Source organism: Petromyzon marinus, chromosome 6 (genome assembly GCF_048934315.1).
Source record: "Petromyzon marinus isolate PM22_M1 ecotype Great Lakes invasive population chromosome 6, UKy_Petmar_22M1.pri1.0, whole genome shotgun sequence".
Lineage (NCBI taxonomy): Eukaryota > Metazoa > Chordata > Hyperoartia > Petromyzontiformes > Petromyzontidae > Petromyzon > Petromyzon marinus.
The window spans coordinates 12,810,255-12,835,493 of record NC_133672.1 but is presented as its reverse complement, the minus strand read 5'-3'; the positions used below and the strand labels follow the sequence as shown (position 1 = coordinate 12,835,493).

The 25,239-nt window shown below is 41.7% G+C and overlaps 1 protein-coding gene across 4 annotated transcripts in view; it reads right to left on the bottom strand.

Moving 5' to 3' along the window:
• Positions 1-25,239, bottom strand: part of LOC116939469 (uncharacterized) — a 78,165-nt gene that overhangs the window by 4,765 nt on the left and 48,161 nt on the right. For all 4 annotated transcript variants that reach the window (XM_032947864.2, XM_032947868.2, XM_032947867.2 and 1 more), the window contains 14 exons: positions 22,236-22,305; positions 15,678-15,724; positions 13,256-13,406; positions 12,632-12,763; positions 10,729-10,911; positions 10,149-10,244; positions 8,747-8,833; positions 6,953-6,986; positions 6,206-6,277; positions 5,590-5,628; positions 3,677-3,690; positions 2,740-3,246; positions 2,295-2,363; positions 148-2,101 (listed from right to left, as the gene is read on the bottom strand). In XM_032947864.2, coding sequence (XP_032803755.1) covers positions 148-2,101; positions 2,295-2,363; positions 2,740-3,246; positions 3,677-3,690; positions 5,590-5,628; positions 6,206-6,277; positions 6,953-6,986; positions 8,747-8,833; positions 10,149-10,244; positions 10,729-10,911; positions 12,632-12,763; positions 13,256-13,406; positions 15,678-15,724; positions 22,236-22,305 — 3,455 coding nt within the window. The remainder of the gene's footprint in view (positions 1-147; positions 2,102-2,294; positions 2,364-2,739; positions 3,247-3,676; positions 3,691-5,589; positions 5,629-6,205; positions 6,278-6,952; positions 6,987-8,746; positions 8,834-10,148; positions 10,245-10,728; positions 10,912-12,631; positions 12,764-13,255; positions 13,407-15,677; positions 15,725-22,235; positions 22,306-25,239) is intronic.

Genomic DNA, 25,239 nt, shown 5'->3' with positions numbered 1-25,239 from the left:
AACGGAAATATATTTGTCTCATTACATGGTTATGTTTACAAATTTGGAATACAATTGAGAAAATATGTTAAAAAAATATATAATTCACTTGACACTGGAATAAAACAGGACGTTTTTTCGTAGATAACACAAGTCAACATCACATACCGACAATGGCCCCTTGCAGCATCTTGTGTTCCAGCAAAGCCGCCAGCTGCTGGCTGGCCTTCTTGCGCTGTTCTCGGTCTACCTCGTCCCTGTCTGTCTGTGCCTGGGCCTTTAGTCGCTGGTTGTACTGCCTTGCCATGTGCAGCACGTGGGCCCGGCTTCGCTCCTCCTCGTCCGTTCTGGCTCTGCTCGTTTGGCCGTTACCGCCAGGGAAAGAGGCTGTGCGTTTAGTAGCACACGTGTCTTCACGTGTTTTTTTGGCAAGTCTTTCTTGAAAAGTGAACGTCTCTTCTTCTGTATTCTTTGGATGAAATTTGCCGTCATGCCGATTGCAATCTGGGACGCGGGTATCGTCTTCCACGATGCTGTGTTGTGATTGTGGCGATTCCTTTGTGTTGTGTGTAGCAGCATCACACTCTGCTTCTTCTTCCTCTTCAATAAACAACGGTTCGAATTTAGCAGTGCAATCAGGAAAGTCCTTAATGTCAACGCTCTGTTTTTCATGCCCATCAGAACAACCCAATTCATCCGTTGGTGACAAGTCATTTGGTCCTAAATTAACGCAAGATGTTACATTACTCTGCAATTGTACAGTTTCTGACAAGTCCTGGTCTTGTCGGCTGAGAATGCTATTTGTCGCAGTATCCGGCTGTATCTCTACAGCTCCGTCAGCACATGCACCACCATTTTCAACAAACAACTCCTCACTCTCAGATGTGCGACTAAGTGAAGTGCTACTCGCAAAACTAAAATGAGAGGCAGAATTTGTACAGGTGAGAACTGTGCAAGCACCCGTGACCTCGTCCTGTTGAGGATCCCCAGTTGTTGCTTCACCTTCAGAGCCGCTGACACAGTTTTCTGTTTCAGAGTCGTCATCATCATCATCATCCTCATGGGAACTTTCATAAGTGCTTTCCTTTATCCTCTCCATGAAATTATTACGCAGCATGTAGGCAATGGACGATGGCTTACTCACAGGCTCCGATGACACGGTTTGAATGAGAGGGTTCAGCTGCTGGTCCACAGTTTCCCACACGGGCTCAAGTCCTGCAGAGTTGCCGCTGTTTCGTAACAGACTTCTACTCGGGAGTTTCAGTTCAGGGCGATGTGCTGAGTTTTTAGCCAGGCTGCTTATTTTTAAAACAGAATTTTTCACAACGCCCTTCGGAATGAACGCCATGCTCTCTCTCTTCTTGGAAACGGGCATTGCCGATTCTTCGTTTAGGTCAAAGTTCTCATAGAAGCTTTTTATCTTTTGCAGGAGGAGTCTGTCCTTGTTGTTTAGTGTGGAGAAAGCTCCACTCTCAGCAGCACTTGGAACTCTATTTTGAGGATTGGGCACGGTTTGGTATCTCTGCAGCTTTGGCCTTTTTACAGTTCCGTTGTACGGTACTTTATCGTTGCCTCCATCAGAAAACAATTCAGCAGGTGCTTGCTTTGGCTCGGTGGCATGCAGGGTTTCACACGATTGAACAGAAGGATTGGGATCAGACTTTTGCATAAGAGGAGCACTTAGAGCGGTGACGCATTCAGTTGCGTCAGAGCATTCCCCATCGGATGGGACATCATGCGAAATATCGTTGAAGCTCTTGCTTTCAAACTCTGGTTGTGCTAAAGTGACATTTTCAGGACTTGTGGACCTTGAATTGGTTAGAGTTGCCAAGGTATTTTCTTTCATATGCAAGTTTTCCCCTTCTCCATTTTCAGGAGCAGGCATCAAATTCCCAAGGGAAAAGTGCTCAAGTTTTCCATCATCCATTCCACTGTCATCCATGATTTCATCAGTTAATGCACATGCACCCTTGCTATTGATCAAACTATCCTCTTTATCCATATCAATATCTTCAACTGGCTCAGCACTTTCTGAACATAAATCGTCAAAAAGAAACGATTTTGAAAATGAAGACTTCAACCAATCTAAATTAAATTCAGACGCCAATAGGTCCAGCATCACCTAGCAAGAAAACAGATGAGAGACATGTCATGTTTACGTTACTAGACAAGTCAAGCAGTATTTTCTTGTACACAAGTTGATATCAGTGAAGGTTAAGAAGATCATGATTACAATTACGATTGATATGATAATCGTGATAATTAAATAATCACAGTGTGTTCTGTAGATATTGTATGAACGTTCAAGTGAGCACCTGTGCTGATATTGAGGGCTCGAATACAGATTTGACCTCAGATTCAGAATTCTCTGAAACCCCATCGCTCTGTAGGAAGAGAAAAAATTAAAACATCTCAGTAAACAGTAAAGCACTGTAGTGCATGTTCACATGCAGTGCACATTTACACGGGGTGGAGCATTGGCACAAGGGCGAGCACAAAGCGAAACATTCCTGGCGACCTGAGTTCAATTCCCAGCTTACATCAGCGGCGGGTTAAATCTGAACTGCTTCTGGTCCCATCTTCGCCAACCTTCACTGACCAGCATGGTGAAAGATGGTAAAGCCACTGCCATAGCTGGCATGGAGTGACGAGGCTTTTATTTAAGCACGATACCGACAAACGTCTGTCCATACGACAATTGCCCATGTGAAACACCACGACACTTAATTAACATGTATGTTTAACAAGCAATTGGCTTACCCCTCCACAGCTGTCATTCTCTTTACGGAGTTTGTCCTCTCCTGATCGTATCTTGCTCTCACTGCTTGCGCCTTCAAAATTGTGGCCGCAAAAATCATCTCCCCATGCATCGAGCTCGTGCTCACTGCCCCGCCGTGCCGGTGCCGGCAAGCTGTCACAACTCCGGTGTACGTCTCCCCTGCGAGTCCCTTCGCCCGCATCCAGGCTGTCGTTGCTGCAGTGCCTACGCCTCGCGAGGCAATTATCGCTGCCGCCGTGCCGAGTTCCTCCCGCCGCGGGAGGGCCACCCTTCTCCAGGCCGTACTTCCTGGGGCCCAGGAGCGGGCTGTCCACTTCCAGGCTGGTCATGCTGCCCCGGCACAAGAGACCGGCCGCCGGCTCAACGCTGTCCAGGCCGTCGCAGCTCGAGTGACGCTCCTGCGTCTCGCCAGCCTCCAGGAGCTCCGAGCTGCTACTGGGCTCAAACGACTCGCTGTCGCTGAGGAGCTCCCCGACACTGCCCGATCGCTGGGGAGGCACGGCAAGTGTCAGGCGTGATGCTTTGTGCGCAGAAACGAAGCATAAGAACATGATCTAGCATGCGTTAGTTTTAGCTAAGCAAAGGTGTGATGTTTTCTGTGATGTTAGCTTTTTTTGTAGAGTACATGTTTATTTTTTTATTAAGAAGAATGGACAATTTGTAAGATGACCAGTGGTCAAAACCCATGTCGGAGTTGCTGCCAGATGAGAAACGTGCCCAAGAGGACATCGACTCTGAAGGTCGGGCAGTGAAATCAGCTCGTGTGCAAGTGTTCGATGGAATGCTGCATCACGGGACTGTGGGAGATGGTGATGGCTTGGCAGGACCATCACGTGGCCATGGTTTGATCGTGGCTGATGATGATGTTTAAATAAATAAGTTATTGCTGCGTATGAACATTCATTGCAATACACTTACCATTCTCAAATCTACTTCAGTCCATCCAGTGGAGGATATGTAAATGAAACCAGACATGAAGTCAGCACACAGTACAAACACTTCCAATTTCAATGGGACATTATCATGACGATACTTAAGGATATTTAAAAACTTCAGGGCCCTTGTAATTGTATTGCGATTCCATGCCTTCCTCTTGTTTAAATTTCTTGAGTGACCAGTGACTACAAAAATATTCATTCTTTGCCTATGTGGCATCATCATAAACACGGATAACAAAACACTCAACACCTTGGTAAATAACACTGCCCAAAAATGAAAAATTGATAGGTGATATTTCAGGAAATGGCCCTTCTTCATAGCACACTCGAGGCCAGACAGACTGAGTGGATAAGAGTTGGAGACAGTAAAGTGGTCCAGATGTATTGTGACTCCCAATTTAATTCTCGAAAACGTAATGTTTTTTTTTTAAATGACGGTTTATTTAAAACAGAAATGAATATGCAAAGGGGAAAAATGCGAGGGCTAAATTAATTGGGAGTCACAAGACATCTTAACCACCCTGTACTTTACACCATGGGGCCTGATAACATTTATATCTTTTTTTGTTTCCTGATGAACAGTTTTTAAATCGGCATATTAATAGTTTCCTTTTGATCGCTGTTTGAATGACAAACCCTTCGATAATCAAGGTACTTTACAGTCTCGTGACAGTATTCAAAGTATAATATATAGCCCACACAATGCATTATGGGAATAATTGTTTGTGCGAGGTCAATGCATTTCCGATCACTGTGCTGCCAGATCGGAGTTCAGTACATTTCCACAACTGTAAACCAATTACGCATTTTTTTGTCTTTTTAAAATTATATTTCAATTGTCCTCTCGGCATCATGTCATGAGATGATGTGTTCATTTTTAACTCTTGTACAGCAGCGAAGGTCCATGATAAAGGCCCATGGAAGGAGGTAATAATAATTTACATGTATTTTTAAGGCGTCTTACACTATTGATATCTGCACACATATCAAGAAAATTCCCTTCAAGTGACTTTTTTAAAACCACACACTAGGGGGTGCTGCACTTTCCCACACATCCTGCTGCAGGGGACTTGTTCAAAGCGTGGCAGTCAAAGGAATATTTAAATAACTAAATCTGACAGCTGGGATTTCAAAACCAATTTTAACACGACAGCCCTTTTGTATAGTTACTGGCGACCAGGATAAGACCATTAACTGACTCCACTTTGAGAACCCAGTTTAACTTCGCGTGGTGCCACCGCGGATTTGATCACACGATCTCAGTGGTGTCAGCTACTCTGTCACCAGACCTACGCACAACACAAGAACTGCGCACGAGGGGGCGCTCAAAGAGCAGGCTTCGGCGGAGGCCGTTCGAGCTTCGTGCTTTCACTGCCATCTGTGTCTTCATTGTCTAGCTTCGTTAATGTTTGCCCTCATATATTTGCCCAATCATAGCACGTACAGCATAGGCCTCTATTGCATGGCCGCGCAGAATAATTACAAAGATGCCCTGTTTTGTGTCAATAAATAAAGTAATATTTATTCATTGTGGTTGAATAATTAGCTTGTTATACCAGCTCATGATGACCTATTTCGCTAATACTGTCACGAGACTGTAAAGTACACAAGCAGACAGCTGACAAAACATTTGGAATTGTGCCGACAGCAAAACTTTTGTAAGCACAGTAAATGTATATTAATCAACACCCCACAATGTCCCTTTGTTTACCTATATATTTTTTTTAAGCCAGTCACATCTTGAAGTTGTTACGTGTTGAAAAAAAACTAAATTATTTCGTACACTTGCGCTTTGTCTCACTAATTCCTTAAATACATTTTCGAAGGAATTAATTCTGCAGAGATTACTTAAGTTCACCCTAAACCCACACGGAAACGAGAAACAAAACACACCGAGTGGCTCCAAAGTTCGTGCTTTTCTTGTCGCAGGTTCTAAGAAACGGGAACAAGAGAACATTTGACAATGTGAATACAAATGTCGCCAAACGCACACTAAATAAGACATTCACAATTACATACTTTCTAAGATATTACTCAGAGTAATTTTGAACCACAGCCCGACAGTTAACGTGACGCATGCAACATAGGAAATGGCAAAAACTGAATACTGGAAAGTCTGAAAGATGTCAGCAGACAGCTCAGGGTAACCTGTGCACCAAACCCCATGGCAGTGAGGGGGGTGGGGGGGGGAAGAGGCCCCCTGCTGAAAGCTGAGCCTCCCTTGTTAAATCCTTGTAGAACAATTAAGCAGCAAATAGGCGTCGAAGCTTTTCCTCAAACACAGTACATAAGGCGCACAAACTTGATCATAATACACGACGGACAACAGGAGATCGAATCGTTATACATTCTGCTTGGGGTTTAACATTTGTTCAAAGTTTGTTGAACATTGCCTGTCATGACCCCACTTCCCCAACCTTCCCCTTGAGCTTTTTAATGCCCCCCCCCCCCGCCCCGCATGTACAGGGTTGCTGTGCTCCCCAACAGCGTGTCGGACGACACAACTGACCTGACTTGCGTCGACCTCTTCGCAAGGCGAAGCTGCCAGTGGTAGGCGGCACAGGCTGTGCGTGAGGCTGATCTGCACGAACAAAGCAAATAAAGGGGACACCCCAGCATCAGGGCCAGGCTCGACGGTCGTACGCTTTATCTATTGCCACAAAATGTCTCTAGAGGCAAGCCAATGTGGCACTCGATGCATACAGCCCTAGGAACAGTAATTCGCAATGGGAGACTGCGCTGGTGATCATTCCAACGTTATCATTTAGTTGGTCTTTGATTAATAAAAAAAAACCTACGCCCCTGTCTTTTGTTTGACTATAGTGGTTTACGTCGGAAACTATTAAATTGTCCTCACCATGCCGTACTGACCAGCCTGGTGAAGTATAGCAAATCACACCTGCAATTTGCGTGGTGCAGGGAGATTCTCATCCAGCAGTGGATATCTAAAGAGGGCTGTATATGTATTATTCATTTTTTTTAAATCCAAAATCGGTTTTAATGATAAAGTAAATAACTTAAAGCTGCGTAATTTGATATTTATGCTCTTTAAGCATCTGTAGTCATAATATTTCATTATCGTCACTATTGCCATTTATTATTTATATAGTCTATCATGCCCTTCTCTGCAGAACTGGAGGCGCAAAAACATAGTTAAAACATGAAGTCAAATATGAAAACATGAAATATAATATTGTAGGTACAAATGATGATTGTGTTTCAACGGACACATTATCAAACACGATACTGTACTTACGGAAAGCGTCCATCTCTAAGATGGCTTGTTTGGCCTACAAAGCAAAGAGATTTGCATCAATGATTTAACAAAAACAAACATAAATGCTGGCTTAAAGTATTCTGAAATCTGGTGGGCCCACAGCGGAGACCACAAAGGGCAAAATTAAAGCAATTTTGTGATCTACAATTTCCTTGAAATGAAGGAAAAACAAATGTGACGTGACATGACAATGTGAGATGCCTTAGCAGGCCACACTCCTCCACGATCACATAGTTTTACTCATTCGAGACAATTTCGCTCACACTAACTCTGCTTCTCCGCTGACAAAAAAAAGGTTTTTGAAAATAATGCCAGCTCCAATGACCATCTCGGATAAATACACCCATCAATGGTTAAACATCACAGCAATAAAAACAGTATTTAATATTATGTGCAGTTTATAAATACACAATTTATTATATAGACATAAAAGCGAAGGATATTTTTAGTACCAAACTCGTGAAAATATTTATTCCAGATATAATTTAGAATGTTTTCCTCTGCATTAGATATCACAATATGTTGACAGGAGAGATGGCTAACCATCGAATAAAGATGGTCACTGCATTGCGCGCTTTCAGATGTGCTTCTGCGGCCATCTGGAATGCCCTTCCTTCCGATATTAGGAAGCCACTGGAGCTATGCACATTTAAATTATCTAGATTTCTTTAGAACTGTTTTTTGTGTTTAATTTGTTGTCTTTCTCTTGTACAATACATATGTACGGTGCGAAAGAAGTTCAACATACGCACGTGACTTATTTGAGAGCCTATCAAAGGGAATACTGCAGATATAAACACCAACGAAAATAACCTCATCTTTCATTTCATCTCTGCATTCCTCACAGTCATCACAGAAAACCTCGAATATATGGCTCCCTCAAAATAGACACAAAATATATACTTTTAAAAAGGCTTAATAAAATAGGCTTATTCGTATAATGCATCGAAATACCAGAGCATCCCAAGACACCCTATACAATACAATCATCATTAACAGTGTTGTGAAAGGATAATGAAAATCATTATATGATAATCATGTACATTTTATATAAAATTAGGTCACAATTGCAATATATATGTTGCATTTTAACAGGTACTTACATTCCAAATACTTAAAAGTTTGGTCTAAAATGTTAGACCTGCATTTGAGATGAATATGCTGCCAAAGTATGGTGCAGCAATATCGATTATTATCATGCAGTCATGGTGAACAAATAGAAGGGGGAAGCGTTTTTAGCACCGTGTGTATGTTAAACTTCTTTCGCACAATACCTAGCCAACCATGCTAATCGGAGGTACATAGCATGACTCACGCTAAACTCATCACAACCGCCATATGCCACTCATAGGCCACGTGGGCTGCTCAATTCATGAGTCAGTCAACCATCACCAAACTCCTTGTGTGGAAGGAATCTGGTGAGTAAGTTCGACAGGCCACTTCACAGGCCATGCAATACTCAACATGTGCCGCCACGTCATCCCCGATGCCTGGTACTTGTTACCGTTAGACTTTAGCGGTGGCCTCTCATGCCGATGTGAGAAATGGGCTGACAGAACGAATCCTCAAACGTTTAAGAGCAAGAGGTTGTGTTTAAAATGAAATAAAACTAGTGAGTATATGGTTCAGCATGAAAGATTTACGTACGTGAGGGAAAGAAGAGGTCTGGTTAAAGTCTGACAGTGCAATGTTCCTTTAACATCAGACAATGACGTGCCGGGTCAGTTATGAGAATACGTGCAGGCTGAGCGTTTCAACAGCAGCAGCGGTCACCTTGAGTGGGATTTTTCCTGGGTGATTCTCTAGGATGAGCCTTTTCAATTCGTGGATCCAAAGCCTCTTTTCATCAAAGGAGCGTGCCTGAAATAACAAATTAAAGTTCACAGACAATCGATGATCCGGGTGTACCCAGGGCTTAGTTTAAGCTGGGTCTGTCTGGGTCGAAGACCCCAAACATAAGTTTTGCACCTGGCACGCTGTATCCAGTATAAGTGTTGCTATGGCTTTGGCTATTAGTCACGTGCCTATTTCAGTCCACAAGTGACCCCGAAAATATTGCTCGATAAATTATGCCCTGGGTGTAACTTGTCATGAAACGGTTTGGGCACATGTCAAGCCGCATAGAACCGAGAATAAGGAAAACACGAGGATACTTTGTATTGTGAACGTGGAGAAAGTATCTCAGCCAAAAAGTTGATATTAATGTTTTCCTCGAATGAGTTGTGGAAATTTCAGCATGTTAAAAGTTAAAAAACAGAGCAATAAAATGCATAAGTTATAGCAACTTTGTGAGTTATTAACCAAAAAGGAAACATTTAGTTTGACGGCCCAATGTAGACATCAAAAGTTAACTTTGGCAGAAAGATCGTGTTGTGAGGACCAATGTCATTCTGTATTGCTTGATAATAATATACAATACACACACACGCGCGCATATGCTATATTAATTAACATTCATGAAAAATTGAATGTGAAGATATTTCAGCTTCCATTACTGAAATATGACTTGTGTACGCATCGAATGTACTATGAAGCTATCAAGAGCTATCAAAAGCTTTAAATCAAAATTTAAGAGCTGAAAGGTCAATACCAGTCACTCGATTTAGATTACAATTCAACCTAACCCATCCACATGATATTAAACGTCTACGCACCCAAAGGCAAGGTGTCTGCATAATATCAACCAGTCAGAATATTCTTGATCCCTGGAGGGAAATGACCTCAGATTTTGGCTGGCATCGGCCACCCTGCTGTTCCGAGCGTTTATTACTTCCTGAACCCGAGAGGCAATCCATCTCTCAGCGGTCACCTCCCAGGAGGCAGTGTTTCACGGGACGGCTCTGCCCCTCGGCATTCGTGATCGGCCGTTTGCGTGTTGGCGCAATGTGAATGGAGGAGGTCACATTTGCAAGCAATTTCTCAAGATTGTGAACAACTTGCTAAGCAAACAAAATTCAAATTCTTCACGCAAACCCACAGCCAAACACACACGTAATTAGTTGAAACTCAAAAAACACGATTATAACCGTAGATACACAAACGTTAAGACTAAATCGTACTTGTGATGCTATCATAAAAGCATACGCAGTGATGCATAATAGCCGTCTACAAAGTGAGATCATGGCTCTTAAAAGAGCACGAGGAATGCATCGGAGATGAAGGATGCTGAGCCAACCTGCACTGTGTGCTGAACCTTGCTGTTTTTGAAGTGGCGGACGCTGAAGCTGAGAGGCTCCTTGGGAACGTGTTCCACAAGCATGAGGTTTGAGCACTGAGGGACCATAGAGAGCGTGTGTGAACAAGCATTATTTGCATAACCGCAAAAAAAAAATCGGCTAATTGTTAACCAAGATCACTTCATGAAGAGGGGGAAGTTGATTATAAGCACAGTTCTAATATAAGCAACGCATCGTTACATTACGCCGGTAGGGGGAAGGTTAGGGGTCACTTCAGATACAACACACACTTTGGTATAGAAGCACAGCTGGACCTTCTCCCAAGGGGTGTGCTGTTATTCAGATGTTACAGTACTGTATTTTTTTTATTTTTTTCAGGAGATTAAGAGGTTGCCTTCCGTGTTCTGCTTTGTTAAATGCTGTACAAGATTTCCCATTCATTTCAAATGACATCGTTACAAGACATCCTTAGCCCTGGACTGGTTGGATTGGGCTGTGGTTTCTCCTTCGCCGACCCCCAGGCTCATCCCCTGTGCCTGTTTGCTCCTTCCTGCGTGACTCACACACCAGGCTGCTCACCAGGATATGTGCCTTGTAGGCGTAAGCGTCGTCGCGTCTCTTGGTGAGCAGGAGGATGCAGTGGAAGAGGAAGAGGGAACGCTCGTGCCGTGCACGGTGCACGCGGAACGTGCCCTCCAGGACCAGCTCGCCGTAGCGGCACAGCTCGGGGCCCTGCCACTGCACCAGCTGCGCCTGTATCTCCTGCAATCCGCGCGGTCGCAATGGTACACAAGTCATGCATTCCCATCGACTCCCTCGATTACTTTTGAAAGCATGTTTGGTAATTGGGATTTACAGCTGCTTGTCCTGTGGAGCCATGCGTGTCCCAAAATAATGTGGCTTTTTTGTTGGCCGATTCTACAGAAACCATTTCAGCTAATTGGTCGGAGGTGGAATGAACAGGTTTGGAGCCTTAGCGGGGGTTAATTACATTGTTGAGAAGGTAAGAGAGGCAAGACCTAGATGTTTGGGCACGTGTTGAGAAGACACAAAGACGATGGATTAGAGTGGCCATGGAGATGACACTGGTGTAGGACAGAAGGAGGAGAAGGGGACCGAGGGCAGGATGGATGGATGTCGTGGAATGAGATACGAGGATGGCAAATGTGATGAGAGAAGAATTACTGAATAGATGCGAGCTGTGGCTGAGCATCGAACTGGGGATGCCGAGTTAGCGTGCTAACCACTGTACGACTGTACCACCACTCCACCTACTGCTCGATAGGCCTTAAAAAATTATTTTGGCAAAATATTTTGACGCCGGTGATATATTATTTACATTTGAAATTAAATATATTGAAACTGTGCATAATATAAAATATAAGTGCCTCTCTGTACTGTTTGGTCACCGTAGATTGACATTACTCTGCAGTAATTGAGTTTATCTAAAAAAACCCAACATTCACTTGCGACAAAATGGCATTAAAAACAGCTGTGCTTTTCAGTTTTTCTAAGCAGACCGCATGCCAGAAATTCCAGCTCTATTTGGTCCCTAATGCATTAGGGCTCTGTAACATTTTTTTAGTTTGCAGTTCAAATCTGAGCCATTTGTCTTGTTTTTTGGAAGGCAGAGTTTCATTTAACAGGATGTATTGGTACTTATTGCACACACACACACAAGTCCAAGCTGTGAGATTGTAATTACTGTAACTGAAATCCACAACTCACATGATACCCAGAAAGGCAGCAAACATACATTCCAAATCAGCAACTAGCTAAGGGCAAGACACGAAACAATCACTCGAATGCTTTGGTAAAATGAATCTGCTTGTGAACTCATGGAAGATTTTCCTTTGCCATCTAATGAAACCATCAATGATAAGACATAACTTTGAACGAACAGCAAATTAATTGAAAGCAGCTTTGAGTAAATAACATGTATGTGCATGCTTGGCAATTCCCAAATTCCACGTCCTGTGCAGTATTATAATAATCATCATTATCAGTAATTGTCTACCCACTGCTGAATAAAGGCTTCCTCATGCTTTCATCGGTCATGGGGCCTGTCTGACCATACTTCAGTGCGGGTTGGTGAAGACAGCGTAATGTTGCCTTGCCTCTCGCCAAGGACATGCCTGGTGTTGGGTGCCCCTATCTAATACAAACACTCAGGTCTTAAAGTCTCTCAAACCTTTTTGCCACATCAAGGCAGTGCCACAATAAAGAAGAACCACTCGTACCATTGGCATGATACATTGCCTAGTATTTTGTTCATTTTAATGCAGGACTATGCAGTCAGCAGACAACCCCATTGTTGCACTGTACCCATGCTCCAACAACTATGCTCGCACTGACAGGGGTGTATGGGAAGGCCGTCATTCAGAAAGTCATTGACAAAAGGGGCTGTACGTGTACGTTCACATGAGTTCGGCGGGACTCCCCACGTGACCGTAGAAGCGAGGCATTGCCAAGCGGCACAGACCTGAACGCGGGCGGCGTGCTCATGCTTGCGCTTGATGTCGTTGATGTGCCACGCCACGCTGGTCATGGTGGCCGTGGCCTCCTCGATGACCTCCATGCCCTCCGCAAGGCCCTCGTAGTGGTTCGCTATTTCCTGCAGGCACAAAGGTAAAGATAGACTTAAAGGTGCAGCCCTGCAATTTTGCTTGCTCATGCCACTGCTGGCGGGAAGGGCCTCCAAGAGCTCGTGAGAGAACCGCTTCTAAGATAATATTTAGGCCCGCTCCTCCACACCAACCAGAGGCCAAAGGAGAGGTGGGAGCACTCACACTTTGCCCAACCACACGGGACCTGCTGATCAACTAACTGTGGATTACCCAATTATACTCCTGGGTGGACAGAGGCAGGGGAAATTTAGAAACTTGTACCATTGTTTCAACTGCCACTCCGGAAACCTCTGGATTTCATGTTGAGTGAGCTTACCATTAAACACCACGGCACCCACCCATTTGCAGCATTCATCATTCTCAGTGCGAGCTTTGAGGAAACATTTGAACTAACAAGCTCAGTGGATGACATTGATAAAAATAACCACCCGAGTCCGACAATGGCCATGGGAGGCCCTGCGCATGTAGGCATGACTCACTCGCAGCAGCAAGTGGTATTTAAGGATGCGCTGCACGGGCTTCAGCAGGTAGCACCCGAGTGGCAGTGAGTGCTTCAGCGACGCTTGCACCTCCCCGAAGAACCGGGTCATAGCGACGCTGCGTGCACACTCGTTCAGCACGTCGATGGCACTGCAGGGCACCACAACACGGAATCAGGATCTCTTTCACAGATACCCAGTTTGGGGCACGGGGTCATCAAAGCTATAAGAACAAACGATGTGAAAACACAATAGGAGGGCAAGGACAAGGGATCGTAAACAGATGACTAAAAATAATAATAATCAAACATCTATGTTTATTTCACCAGGTAAAGCCAACTCAGCTATTCGCTTCTTTTTCAGAAGTGATCTGGCCACAAATTATTGCTCAACGAAGGGGCTTATCACGTGGTAATTTATAGCAGCAAAAGTAACCCACATTATCGCCTTAGCATCTTCATCGAAACAATTTTGTTATTTTTGTTAACGTACAGTGAGGGAAAAAAGTATTTGATCCCCTGCTGATTTTGTGACAAAGAAATGATCAGTCTATAATTTTAATGTTAGGTTTATTTGAACAGTGAGAGACAGAATAACAAAAAAATCCTGAAAAACGCATGTCAAAAATTTTATAAATTGATTTGCATTTTAATGAGGGAAATAAGTATTTGACCTCTCTGCAAAACATGACTTGGTACTTGGTGGCAAAACCCTTGTTGGCAATCACAGAGGTCAGACGTTTCTTGTAGTTGGCCACGAGGTTTGCACACATTTCAGGAGGGATTTTGTCCCACTCCTCTTTGCAGATCTTCTCCAAGTCATTAAGGTTTCGAGGCTGACGTTTGGCAACTCGAACCTTCAGCTCCCTCTACAGATTTTCTATGGGATTAAGGTCTGGAGACTGGCTAGGCCACTCCAGGACCTTAATGTGCTTCTTCTTGAGCCACTCCTTTGTTGTCTTGGCCGTGTGTTTTGGGTCATTGTCATGCTGGAATATATATCCACGACCCATTTTCAATGCCCTGGCTGAGGGAAGGAGCTTCTCACCCAAGATTTAACGGTAAATGGCCCCATCCATCGTCCCTTTGATGCGGTGAAGTTGTCCTGTCCCCTTAGCAGAAAAACACCCCCAAAGCATAATGTTTCCACCTCCATGTTTGACGGTAGGGATGGTGTTCTTGGGGTCATAGGCAGCATTCCTCCTCCTCCAAACACGGCGAGTTGAGTTGATGGCAAAGAGCTCCATTTTGGTCTCATCTGACCACAACACTTTCACCCAGTTGTCGTCTGAATCATTCAGATGTTCATTGGCAAACTTCAGACGGGCATGTATATGTGCTTTCTTGAGCAGGGGGACCTTGCGGGCACTGCAGGATTTCAGTCCTTCACGGCGTAGTGTGTTACCAATTGTTTTCTTGGTGACTATGGTCCCAGCTGTCTTGAGATCAGACAAGATCCTCCCGTGTAGATCTGGGCTGATTACTCACCGTTCTCATGATCATTGCAACTCCACGAGGTGAGATCTTGCATGGAGTCCCAGGCCGAGGGAGATTGACAGTTATTTTGTGTTTCTTCCATTTGCGAATAATCGCACCAACTGTTGTCACCTTCTCACCAAGCTGCTTGGCAATGGTCTTGTAGCCCATTCCAGCCTTGTGTAGGTCTACAATCTTGTCCCTGACATCCTTGGAGAGCTTTTTGGTCTTGGCCATGGTGGAGAGTTTGGAATCTGATTGATTGATTGCTTCTGTGGACAGGTGTCTTTTATACTGGTAACAAGCTGAGATTAGAAGTACTTCCTTTAAGAGTGGGCTCCTAATCTCAGCTCGTTACCTGTATAAAAGACACCTGGGAGCCAGAAATCTTTCTGATTCAGAGGGGGTCAAATACTTATTTCCCTCATTAAAATGCAAATCAATTTATAACATTTTTGACATGCGTTTTTCTGGATTTTTGTTGTTGTTATTCTGTCTCTCACTGTTCAAATAAACCTACCATTAAAATTATAGACTGATTATTTCTTCGTCAGTGGGCAAACGTACAAAATCAGCAGGGGATCAAATACTTTTTTCCCTCACTGTATTCATGGTACGGAAAAAAGCATTCTCTTGTCATGTATGTGTTTACGAATAATGAATGTAACTTTTAATTTACTGCTCTGTATTCATGATTATTGTAAACAAACTAGTTTAAGGACTTCATCACAGCTTTATGGATATTAAAATTAAAATAAAACTTAGACAAATTTGCATACTCAAGAATGATATTTCAGATGGGGCTATTGGCTCAAATATTTTAGTTTATTCCCATAGAAGTTATTGTATTCATAACATTTTAAATCCATTATACCACCCTGCCATAGTGATAACTGGAATGAACAAAAAACAGATAATATTACAAATAAAGGAACATGTATGCTTACTTTGGATAGTTCATACAGTACTGGGTATATATGTGAAAGGCTTCATTCTGCCGAAAAAGAACAAGGCAAAGATAATTCAAATTAGCGACAGCGATGTTACATGCATGAACAAATGAGAATGTGAACAAGTCCAAAAATATTCCGGATCATAAATACATAGAATGTTTTTTTTTTTAATTAGGCGATGTGCCACTCCATGAAGATGCTGATCGAATCACCAATGACACATTAAGTTTGAAGAAACCTTGAGCATGATTCCTAAAAGGACAACATACACCAAGAGACATTGCAATGAAAAAACGAGGTTGCTGGCAATGATGTTGATCATGTTTATTTCAAAACTGGAAATATGAATAGGATGGGGAATTTAATTATGCTAATGACATGTCTGCAAGATGATGTATCTTAAAAAAAACCCTTCATGTACCAAGGTAGTACATGTAATAATAAGAGTAATTTACAGCTCTTTGTCAATACACTGATTAAAGTTGGTCATGGAATAGTTTGAGCATGCTTTCCCACTTCAGTCAATGCACATTGATGAAGGTGGCAGCCAGAACCGGTTCAGATACTCACAACTGATGTTAGCCGTCTGTGAGAATCAAACTTGGGTAACCGGATTCATAAAATAAAGCGCAAACTGCGATGCCAGCACTCCGCCATGCATCAAGGAATAACAACAATGAAATGAATAGCCATCTCAAATTGTTGTCAAAATATGCCTTTAAAGATTATTTAGGACAATTTTTAAGATGATTTAGGTAATGTTTCATCGAGTCTAGAGCAGTACATCTTACGTGGGAAGGCACACATTGGAGATGAATGTGTCATGAGAATGCTAAAACTGTCAAAGTAATTTTCCCAAGAGTGAAAACATGTTTTTTTTATATTCTGCTATCTTCTCCATAATTTAAAGATCACAACCCGAAAACTCAAACTCCCAACCTTGAACCTCTTCCAAGCAACACAGTCCATGAGCAAAGCCTGAAGTAAACCGCATGAAAAGACGTAATGCAAAATTAACAGATATAAATATGTAAGTCGTAATCACGACATTTTACTCAGGATGTGTTCATGCAACCTCTAACTGCTCCTGCATGTCTTGTCTATAATTGATAAATAAATGGTTTAGCACAGCAGGGAAGCACACAAACATGAGAAGATCAAACTAAAGGAGGCAATTTGGCAAGGGTATTGACCATGTAATTTAATAGCCAAGTAGGGCAATTGGAGTATCCGGAAAGAATAAGATCTACAGGGGGTAGGCTCCCGGACTTGTCTATTTTAGCCACCGTGGCAATGATGCCACCCACGTGGCTACTGGGACAGGATCATCACGGCTCATTAAACAAGGGTTAAGACTAAATCTGTGACATTTACGGGCTGCAGATATAATAGATTATCTACGAATTAATACAATTTACACAAGTATGTGTCTGTTCATGAGTTAGGCTTCCAGCACTCAAAAATATAATTCGTGCAAAAATTGTTCTCCAACACATGTTGGAAAGCACAGTGGAAACTAGAATAAAATAAAAGTGTAACCAAATAAGACATGAAGAAGCAAACTCAAGGCACTATTTAATACACATTGCCATAACAGAATTGAAAGACAATTCTTCTTGGTTCTTTCGGTAAAGTTACGTAGAATGGAAATAAAATAATAAAAATAAAATTTATTTTATTTTATTATGTTTTATTTTTATTATTTCCCTTCTACGTGACTTTACCGAAAGAACCAAGAAGATGAATCCCTGCAGTCACGAAAGCTTTAAATCGAAATGAAAGACAATTGAGGGACTTTAAAACCACACACAATATAAATCATGTCAGCTCGGTACAAGTTTAACTTACATTATCTCGTTAAGCCGCGGCTCATGGACATGCACACGCAAGGTTAGCTCTGAAGTATATTTTGTAATGTCAACATACCAAACAGTAAACAACGGTAATGGGAGCAACATGGGCGTTCCACCGTTCTGCACAAGAAAATCCTGCTCAGCACTGCTGTGCGCGAGTGATTGCTAGCTTGTCAGACAGGGAGACGCTGGGGAGTACACGAGCAGACTGACAATAATCGTGGCCTCTTTTGCCACAAACGTGTAGTCGCACTGCACGCACGCCTCTCGCCACACAAATAAGTACGCATTTGCAATTTTGAAACGTAAATATTTTCCCTAAAATTACGAACAGTATTGATGTATGCATGTACAGTGTACTCTAGAGCACGTAATATATAATCTCAGTCAGCATATCGATACATGCAATGTAGTGATGAAAGGTAAATGTATAAACATAACTACATGCATATTAAAGCGTTGAAATGTGCGACAATAACATTCACACACACACACGTGCTTGCACTCACGCACAAAAAAAAACATTACGAGTAATCTCTGAAAGCATTTCCACATTTAAACATTTAAATAAACTCTCTCAGAAACGAAGTGACTGCTGCCATAAATAAGGCAGAAAACTCATTTTGTGTTCCCTCACTGGGAGCTCCCAGAGAGCTCAAATGCCCCATAACCTCGCACTGCTCCGGTCACAGGCATTTTCAGTTTGGGGGAAAATACAATTTTTGGGGGGGGAAAATAACTTTTTGGGGGGGGAAAATAATTTTTTTTGGGGGGGGAAAAAAACACGTTAAAAGTGAGTCCATGGCAATGCTGAAATATTAAACACGAATCAATGGGAGATGTTCAAGGAGGATGTGAGGGCAATTATTATACATGATGGAAAGGATTTATATTTTCATGACCAAATTAGATTTTAAAACCAGAATGATTTAAAGTTGCAATAGGCTGGACAGAGAACAGACTGCCTGTCAGGTCACGTGCCATGTAAAAATGGGTGTTGCAGAGTAACAGCCAAATCCAAACTGTAGCAGACTTTGGCAACGATGGCCAATGTATTTCATCCGATGTTTTGCAGTTAAACAAATATATATATAAATGACTAACTCCGTGCAGCAAAGTAAAATGTTACGATTAAAAAAAACCTAAATTAACATAAACACGTAATATTGTTTGGTATTTCCTTAATTGTTGGAGAAATATGAGTAAAGTCAAGTTTGTATACCATCCTTCATTAAAATAAAGATGGCAATTTGTTATCAAGGCCAAGAAGTCATCAGTGCAAGTACGTTGATACCACCACACCTCGTGATTGCTACCTTCTGGCGCACCCTTACAAAAGTGGTCAAAAGAGGTCAAAGAGTGATATGATTGATGAAAAAGATTACATTGCTCGACCATTAAAGTAGAACTATAAATTGCGATTAACGGGATCTGCTTCGGATTATTATTAAAAATACTGAGGTTTACCTCGGTTGCCAGTAACTCCACGAGCACGATCTCAATTTGCAAATGGGGAAATTCAAGTGACGGCATGAGGCCTCCAATTTGGCTGCCGCCGCTATGAATTCCTGCTGTTTGCACTTGGAATGCGCGTGCACAGCAAGCGCGCTAACCACCGAGAAACACCATCGTTCTGTTGGCAGCGTTAGACAGGAAAGCTTCTCGTGGAATCTTGAGCAATTAATAATTTAAGCTGTCACTTAGGAAAATTGATGTTTGATAACGTTCCAAAAGAGTATAGGGGTGTATTTGAAATAATTGTACTTAATTTTGAAAGTAAGCCCTGTAATACATCTGGTATCTGTAGTAACCTCTCTGTGAACTAATCGTATGTTTAATAATGTACTGCCCTTGTCAGAAAGTGGAATGGGGCCTTGGCCGAGGCAAAAACAGCGCATTATTCACATCCAATGTGGTTTCTCAGGTTGGAATGCTGTGAAAAGACCGCGAGTGGTGCAATCCAACAGCCCCAGCAGCTCCTTCGTGATGCAGTATTATCTGATCTGACAGAATTGTTGGCTTAAAGAAGATCAGTGTCACATATTAAAGTAGTGTATGTGACTAAATGGCTATACATTATTGAAATTACACAAAAACACAATCCAGTCAAGGGGGTACTTTGGCAGAGTATTCACCATCACGACACACACACACACTAGGGTCAATAAAACCAAGTGCAACTTCTTGCTTGGGAAGTCAATAATGGTTGTTGTTTGGTTAGACTGGACTCCCGTCATAATAATTTTTTTAATATCCACCATTGGATCAGGCCTGCCAGTGGAGATGGGAAGCAGCCTCCCGTTTATCTGAGCATGGAGATGTAACAAGACCTTTGAAAATACAACTAATTTGGGGAAATGCAATAAGTGAATAAGTTGATATAAAACAGATGATACAGCGGTACCAGGCACGATTGAGACATCTCTGCAGATTCTCTCAAGGCATTATGCACCTTTTATTAAATAATACTACTCTGATATTGTTCAGGAAATACATTAAACATAAACAGAGATTGGAATATTTCTTAGATATACCAAATCAAATTAATACGCTTTATATATAAATACACACAAGCACAAATAAGTGTCGAAAATGTTAATGATTTAAATTCTTTCTCCATTCAGTAACAGTTTACACAGATGTGAATGTTTTTAGACATTTATGAAAATGTATTTCCAATAATTAAATGCTTATTTTTAATTTTAATTCATTTAAATAATTAATAGACCACAGGCAACTGTCGTGGTAAACATGGACAATTCAATTCAGGATAAGTTTACATTTGACAAAGAGGTAATGGCCAAGTATAATGTTAAGACAACACAAACCGTGAACGCAAGCACTATGTGTAACTTGTGTGGCTGGCATTTGTTTTTTTCAGATAAAACAGAACACGGTTTCCTATTAATGAGATAATTGCAGATTTCCAGACACTATTTAAAATAGCAGGAGTGCATTAGAAGTAATATTTCATTTTTAATAATACTTATTCATGTCACAGTTATGTTATCGTGTAACCATCTCGTGTGTGTGTGTGACCAGTGGCAATTGGGAATATATTGTTGCTACATCATGGGACCTCCTTTGCCAGTACCAAAATATGAGAAGAGGTTTCCCCTTTTGTCTGACAACAAAAGTTGTTGTTGGTGGGACCAATCAGTTTCAAAGACAATGCATATATTATCAGAGTATTTTTTTTGTTTGCATTCTGACTACAAGTATTGTGGTTAATGCAGACATGATTCCTTGTAAAAGGTTTCAGTTTGGTGTTTTAACATCTCAACACCTGTTTTGTTGCCAGAAAAAAGGGGAAAACCTATTCTCAATATATTGTTGATTTCAGTTTTATGATGTGATAAAACACACACATGGTGAAACAAAGCAAAGAGATGTAGATGAAGAAATATTTACTAAAATGTTGACAATAATCTAAATCAGTGGAATATATGTCATAAAAAGTATTGATATCACAAGTATTTTCTCCCATAAGATGAAACAGCCAAAGCAAGCATACACACATGTGTATATTCTAACAGGACACTGTTCAATGCATATAACCTAGAGTCGTAATGAGTGAGCCTATTCCATCAATGTACACTAAACTGTGTTCCCAATAGTGTGCAGCGAGATAGAAATATATTCTTGGTTCTTTCGGTAAAGTCACGTAGAAGGGAAACAATAAAAGAATAAAAATATAAAACAATAAAATTCTCAAAACAATAAAATTGTGAGAATTTTATTGTTTTATATTTGTATTCTTTTATTGTTTCCCTTCTACGTGATTTTACTGAAAGAACCAAGAACATGAATCTCTGCAGTCACGAAAGCTTTAAATCGAGATAGAAATATTTCGAATTAACACAGGACAGAGCAGCGCACCTTGGCTGCTCTTTAACCTTCCTTTTCTGTCTGCCCAGCCGCCACCCTCCTCCGATCCGGTGGTGGTGGTGCTGGGTGACATGCTAATTCATATGTTAATTCCGCCCACACAGCTTAAAAGACGCGACCCATGCTTAGCAATGTTCACTCAAGCGCAGTCTTCTGGACAGTCCTGTTCATTCACCTGAAGAAGGCTACTTGTGTTGTGGCCGAAACGTCGTGAGAATTTTATTTTATTGTTTTATTTTTATTTCCATTCTACGTGACTTTACCGAAAGAACCGAGAAGACGAGATAGAAATGTTAATGCTTTTTAAACTTGATGAATGTCATACTTGTTTTCATAATTAAAAGCGATTTAATATTCACACAGTGAGGGAAATTATTTGCTTATTTGGAAGACATTCCAAATGTAATCATCAAGTATGTTTTGTTGCGTATGACTTTTCTCTTCATGGCAGTGTAATTCACGGATGTGTCGAGTAATTTCTTGTGCTTCTGCAACAATGCCAAAGCAGTACGACAGCAATTTATGAATGTATTATTTTTCATGACCAGTTGGCATAAGTAGCGATACATTTGATCACAGGAATCTTCTTTTCGTTTCTGCACCGGGGTACTTTGTATCACACGTTACACCTTAGGTGGCAGTCAGGGAATGAAACGCATCTGAGAGTACGTCCATCGAGCTGATGGAACGATCGTATCAGCTCGTGTGCGGGTACTAGTCGATTATCACATCAAGGTGTCATGAGAGAGATGGCAGCGATGTGGGGAAGCCTTCATGAAGCAGTGAATTGACCAGTTCCGTTGAATCTTACCTTTGCAACAAAGCAGTCGGCTATGGCCACAGGATCGAATGCACAGCTCTCCAGCTCATGAAGAAGCTCGCTGAAGATGCAAAAAAGAACACACATGGACATGATCAAACACACAGTATAATAATGTGCTTGTGAAAAAATACATTTGCAATAACAGTTGCATTTGAAATACTTTTTTTTGAGAATTCCATGTACAATTTACGCGCACAATTTTTTTTGCCAATATAGCTCTCCGGTGTGACCTCTGGTTGTACCGCGCGATGGTCGGCATGACCTTCGACGTTTCACGCCACGTACTTCTTCAAATCTGGAGAAAATCGTGCCGAAAAACGCTGGACGTGGAGCAACCAGCTGTACGGCGCAACGGTGAAAAATCTGCTCGGCCGTTTAATGTACACTTGATTCAATGTGCATGTTGTTATTATCTTTCGATTTAAAGCTTTCGTGACCGCAAGGATTAATCTTCTTGGTTCTTTCGGTGAAGTAACGTAGAATGAGAATAAAACAATAAAACAAAAATAAGACAATACAATTCTCACGACGTTTCGGCCACAACACAAGTAGCCTTCTTCAGGTGAAGAGACAGGTCTGTACGGAAGACAGAGCCTTCGAGCTCTGAAGAAGGCTACTTGTGCTGTGGCCGAAACATCGTGAGAATTTTATTGTCTTATATTTTTAAAATTGTTTTATTCTCATTCTACGTGACTTTACCGAAAGAACCAAGAAGGTTGTTATTATCCTTTACATTTGAATAAAGTGACCTTCTAACATTAAAATAACTCGCTTTTTCCTCCCCTTTCACAAATTCTTAGGCGTTTTCCCACAGCTCGCAATGGCCCGTGCCCCTTGCGGGTCACATTTAGGCCTTGCGGCTATTGCAGCTCACATGCGAGGCGCTTGTCTGCATGCAAGAGGGGAGAAAGAATGGACTGTCTCTGTGACGTCACGTGACACTTAAAGCAATGCGCAGCTGCCACAAACCCATGTAGGCATGAACAAGTCCAAGTACAAATTTGAAGTTATGATTGTGGAGGGAGGATACTTGTGTCTATAATCAGGTATTTTTGCATGTACAGTCCTTTTGTCAGTCCACTGCTGGATGAGGGCCGTCGATATGCTGTGAGGGTCATGGGGGATATTCGACATACTTGGCCACCCCAATTCAGTATTTAATAGTTGTAATATGATATTTGGCTTAAAATTGTATTCTGTAATGGATGTTGTTTATTTTATATGAGTCATTGTTTAATGTGGGAGAGTCCATAGTTTTTGACAAAATGGATTTTACAATCAGGCACAAATGCTAAGTTTGGAAAGTGCCGATGAAGAACTCACGTTTTGACACTGAAGTGATTATTGAACATGAGAGTGGAGAATGCGCTAACAGACAGCTGACAACTCAGTGGCACCAACACCCATAATAAAGAGGCAATAACTTTTCGTCAACATTACTCGGTTATTTTGTCACCCACCATAACAAGGAAGATGCAAGTACATGACATGAAAAAGTTATATCCCTTGTTACTTATTACTTATGACCAGCAGCAAGTGGAAATGCTTTGCCTTCCCAGTAAAAAATAATTTTCTTAAGGTTTTCCCCCAACAATTAATCAAACCTGTAATTGATGAGAACACTTCATTATAACAGAATAAGTGCAGGACGGGCAATACCATGAGCTTCAAGCGACACGGAATTATGCGAAAAACACCACAAGGCCTCTATGCATAAAATGAGAAAAAAATGTGACCTACTGACAGGTCAGTCGGTTACTGACAGGGCAGTTGGTAACTCAGTGGGTCACATTTTATGAAATGCATATCGATGGTGACTTTAGACAAGAAGATCACAAGGCACATCTTATGGTCCTCAGGAAATGCTGATGGTTTTTGTATAATGCACAGAAGCTGTGTGCCTATAAAACATCTCCATGTTGTTTGAAGCGTATGATATAATTCGTTCAATCATTTTGATTTTCTTTTAAAATCAACTCTTAGCATAAAAGCATGTTATTTGAAGTTTGTTTTCTCCTCACTCCTGTTATCACCCAAGAAAATAAAGGCACTCATGCAAGGCCTTTTTCTCCACCCCCTGCTGAACGAATCCGTAAAGGCCATTGAACTGTACACAGCTCTTATTCAAGGGCGACTCTCTGCCAGCAGACAACAGCAACGTCAAAGTGGAGAGACTACACTGAGGGCCTCCCCATGCAGTGTCGGTCATGGGGGTTGTTTTTACCATGCTTCACCAAAGGCATGGTGCTCTCTGTGAAGGTGTGCTATTCCGGTGATTAACTACTGTGAACGTTAATTCAGATGTATGATTACACTCCAAAGCTGCTGTTCGTTAACGTAAAAACATGATCTAATTCATAACTACACCTCCAGGGAAATTTTAAATTATGGTACATCATATGATGCAATCCAGATATAAGTTAACACCGTGACATGTACTACATTTTACAGGCTGTTTTTTTGTTCGACTGCCAAAAAAAGAAAGAAAGATGTTGCTTAAAAGTTCATCTTCTTCCATATATCACGTCAGCCACAAACACAGATTAAAAAAAGAGAAGGCCATTTACACGAGCGCTATGCCTTTCCACCGAAGCGGTTTCTATTGCTGACTGGACTAGCTGAACTAGAGCCAAGAAGTGAAGTGTGGGTCCGAAATGTAAAATTTACTGTGTATAATTTTTCAAACAGCCATTCAGAGGTTATTCCATTGTAGAGGGCTTGCGTGCTGAAAAGCTTGCCAAAAATAATCGGTCTGCTCTAACCGTGCAACTATAGTGTTACAGTGAGCACTGATAGTTCGCAGCTGCTCTGGATGTCTCACTAAGGCGAGGGCTTTCGAAAAATATACATTCATTTGCGAAAATGAAATAATAAGTACGTTTCAACGTGTAGTGACATTCAAACATACTTTGACACCTTCGGTAAACACTCGACACAATGCTCGGCAGCTGAATGACTAAAAGCTGGATATTTCCAGTTGCCTTTTTTCATA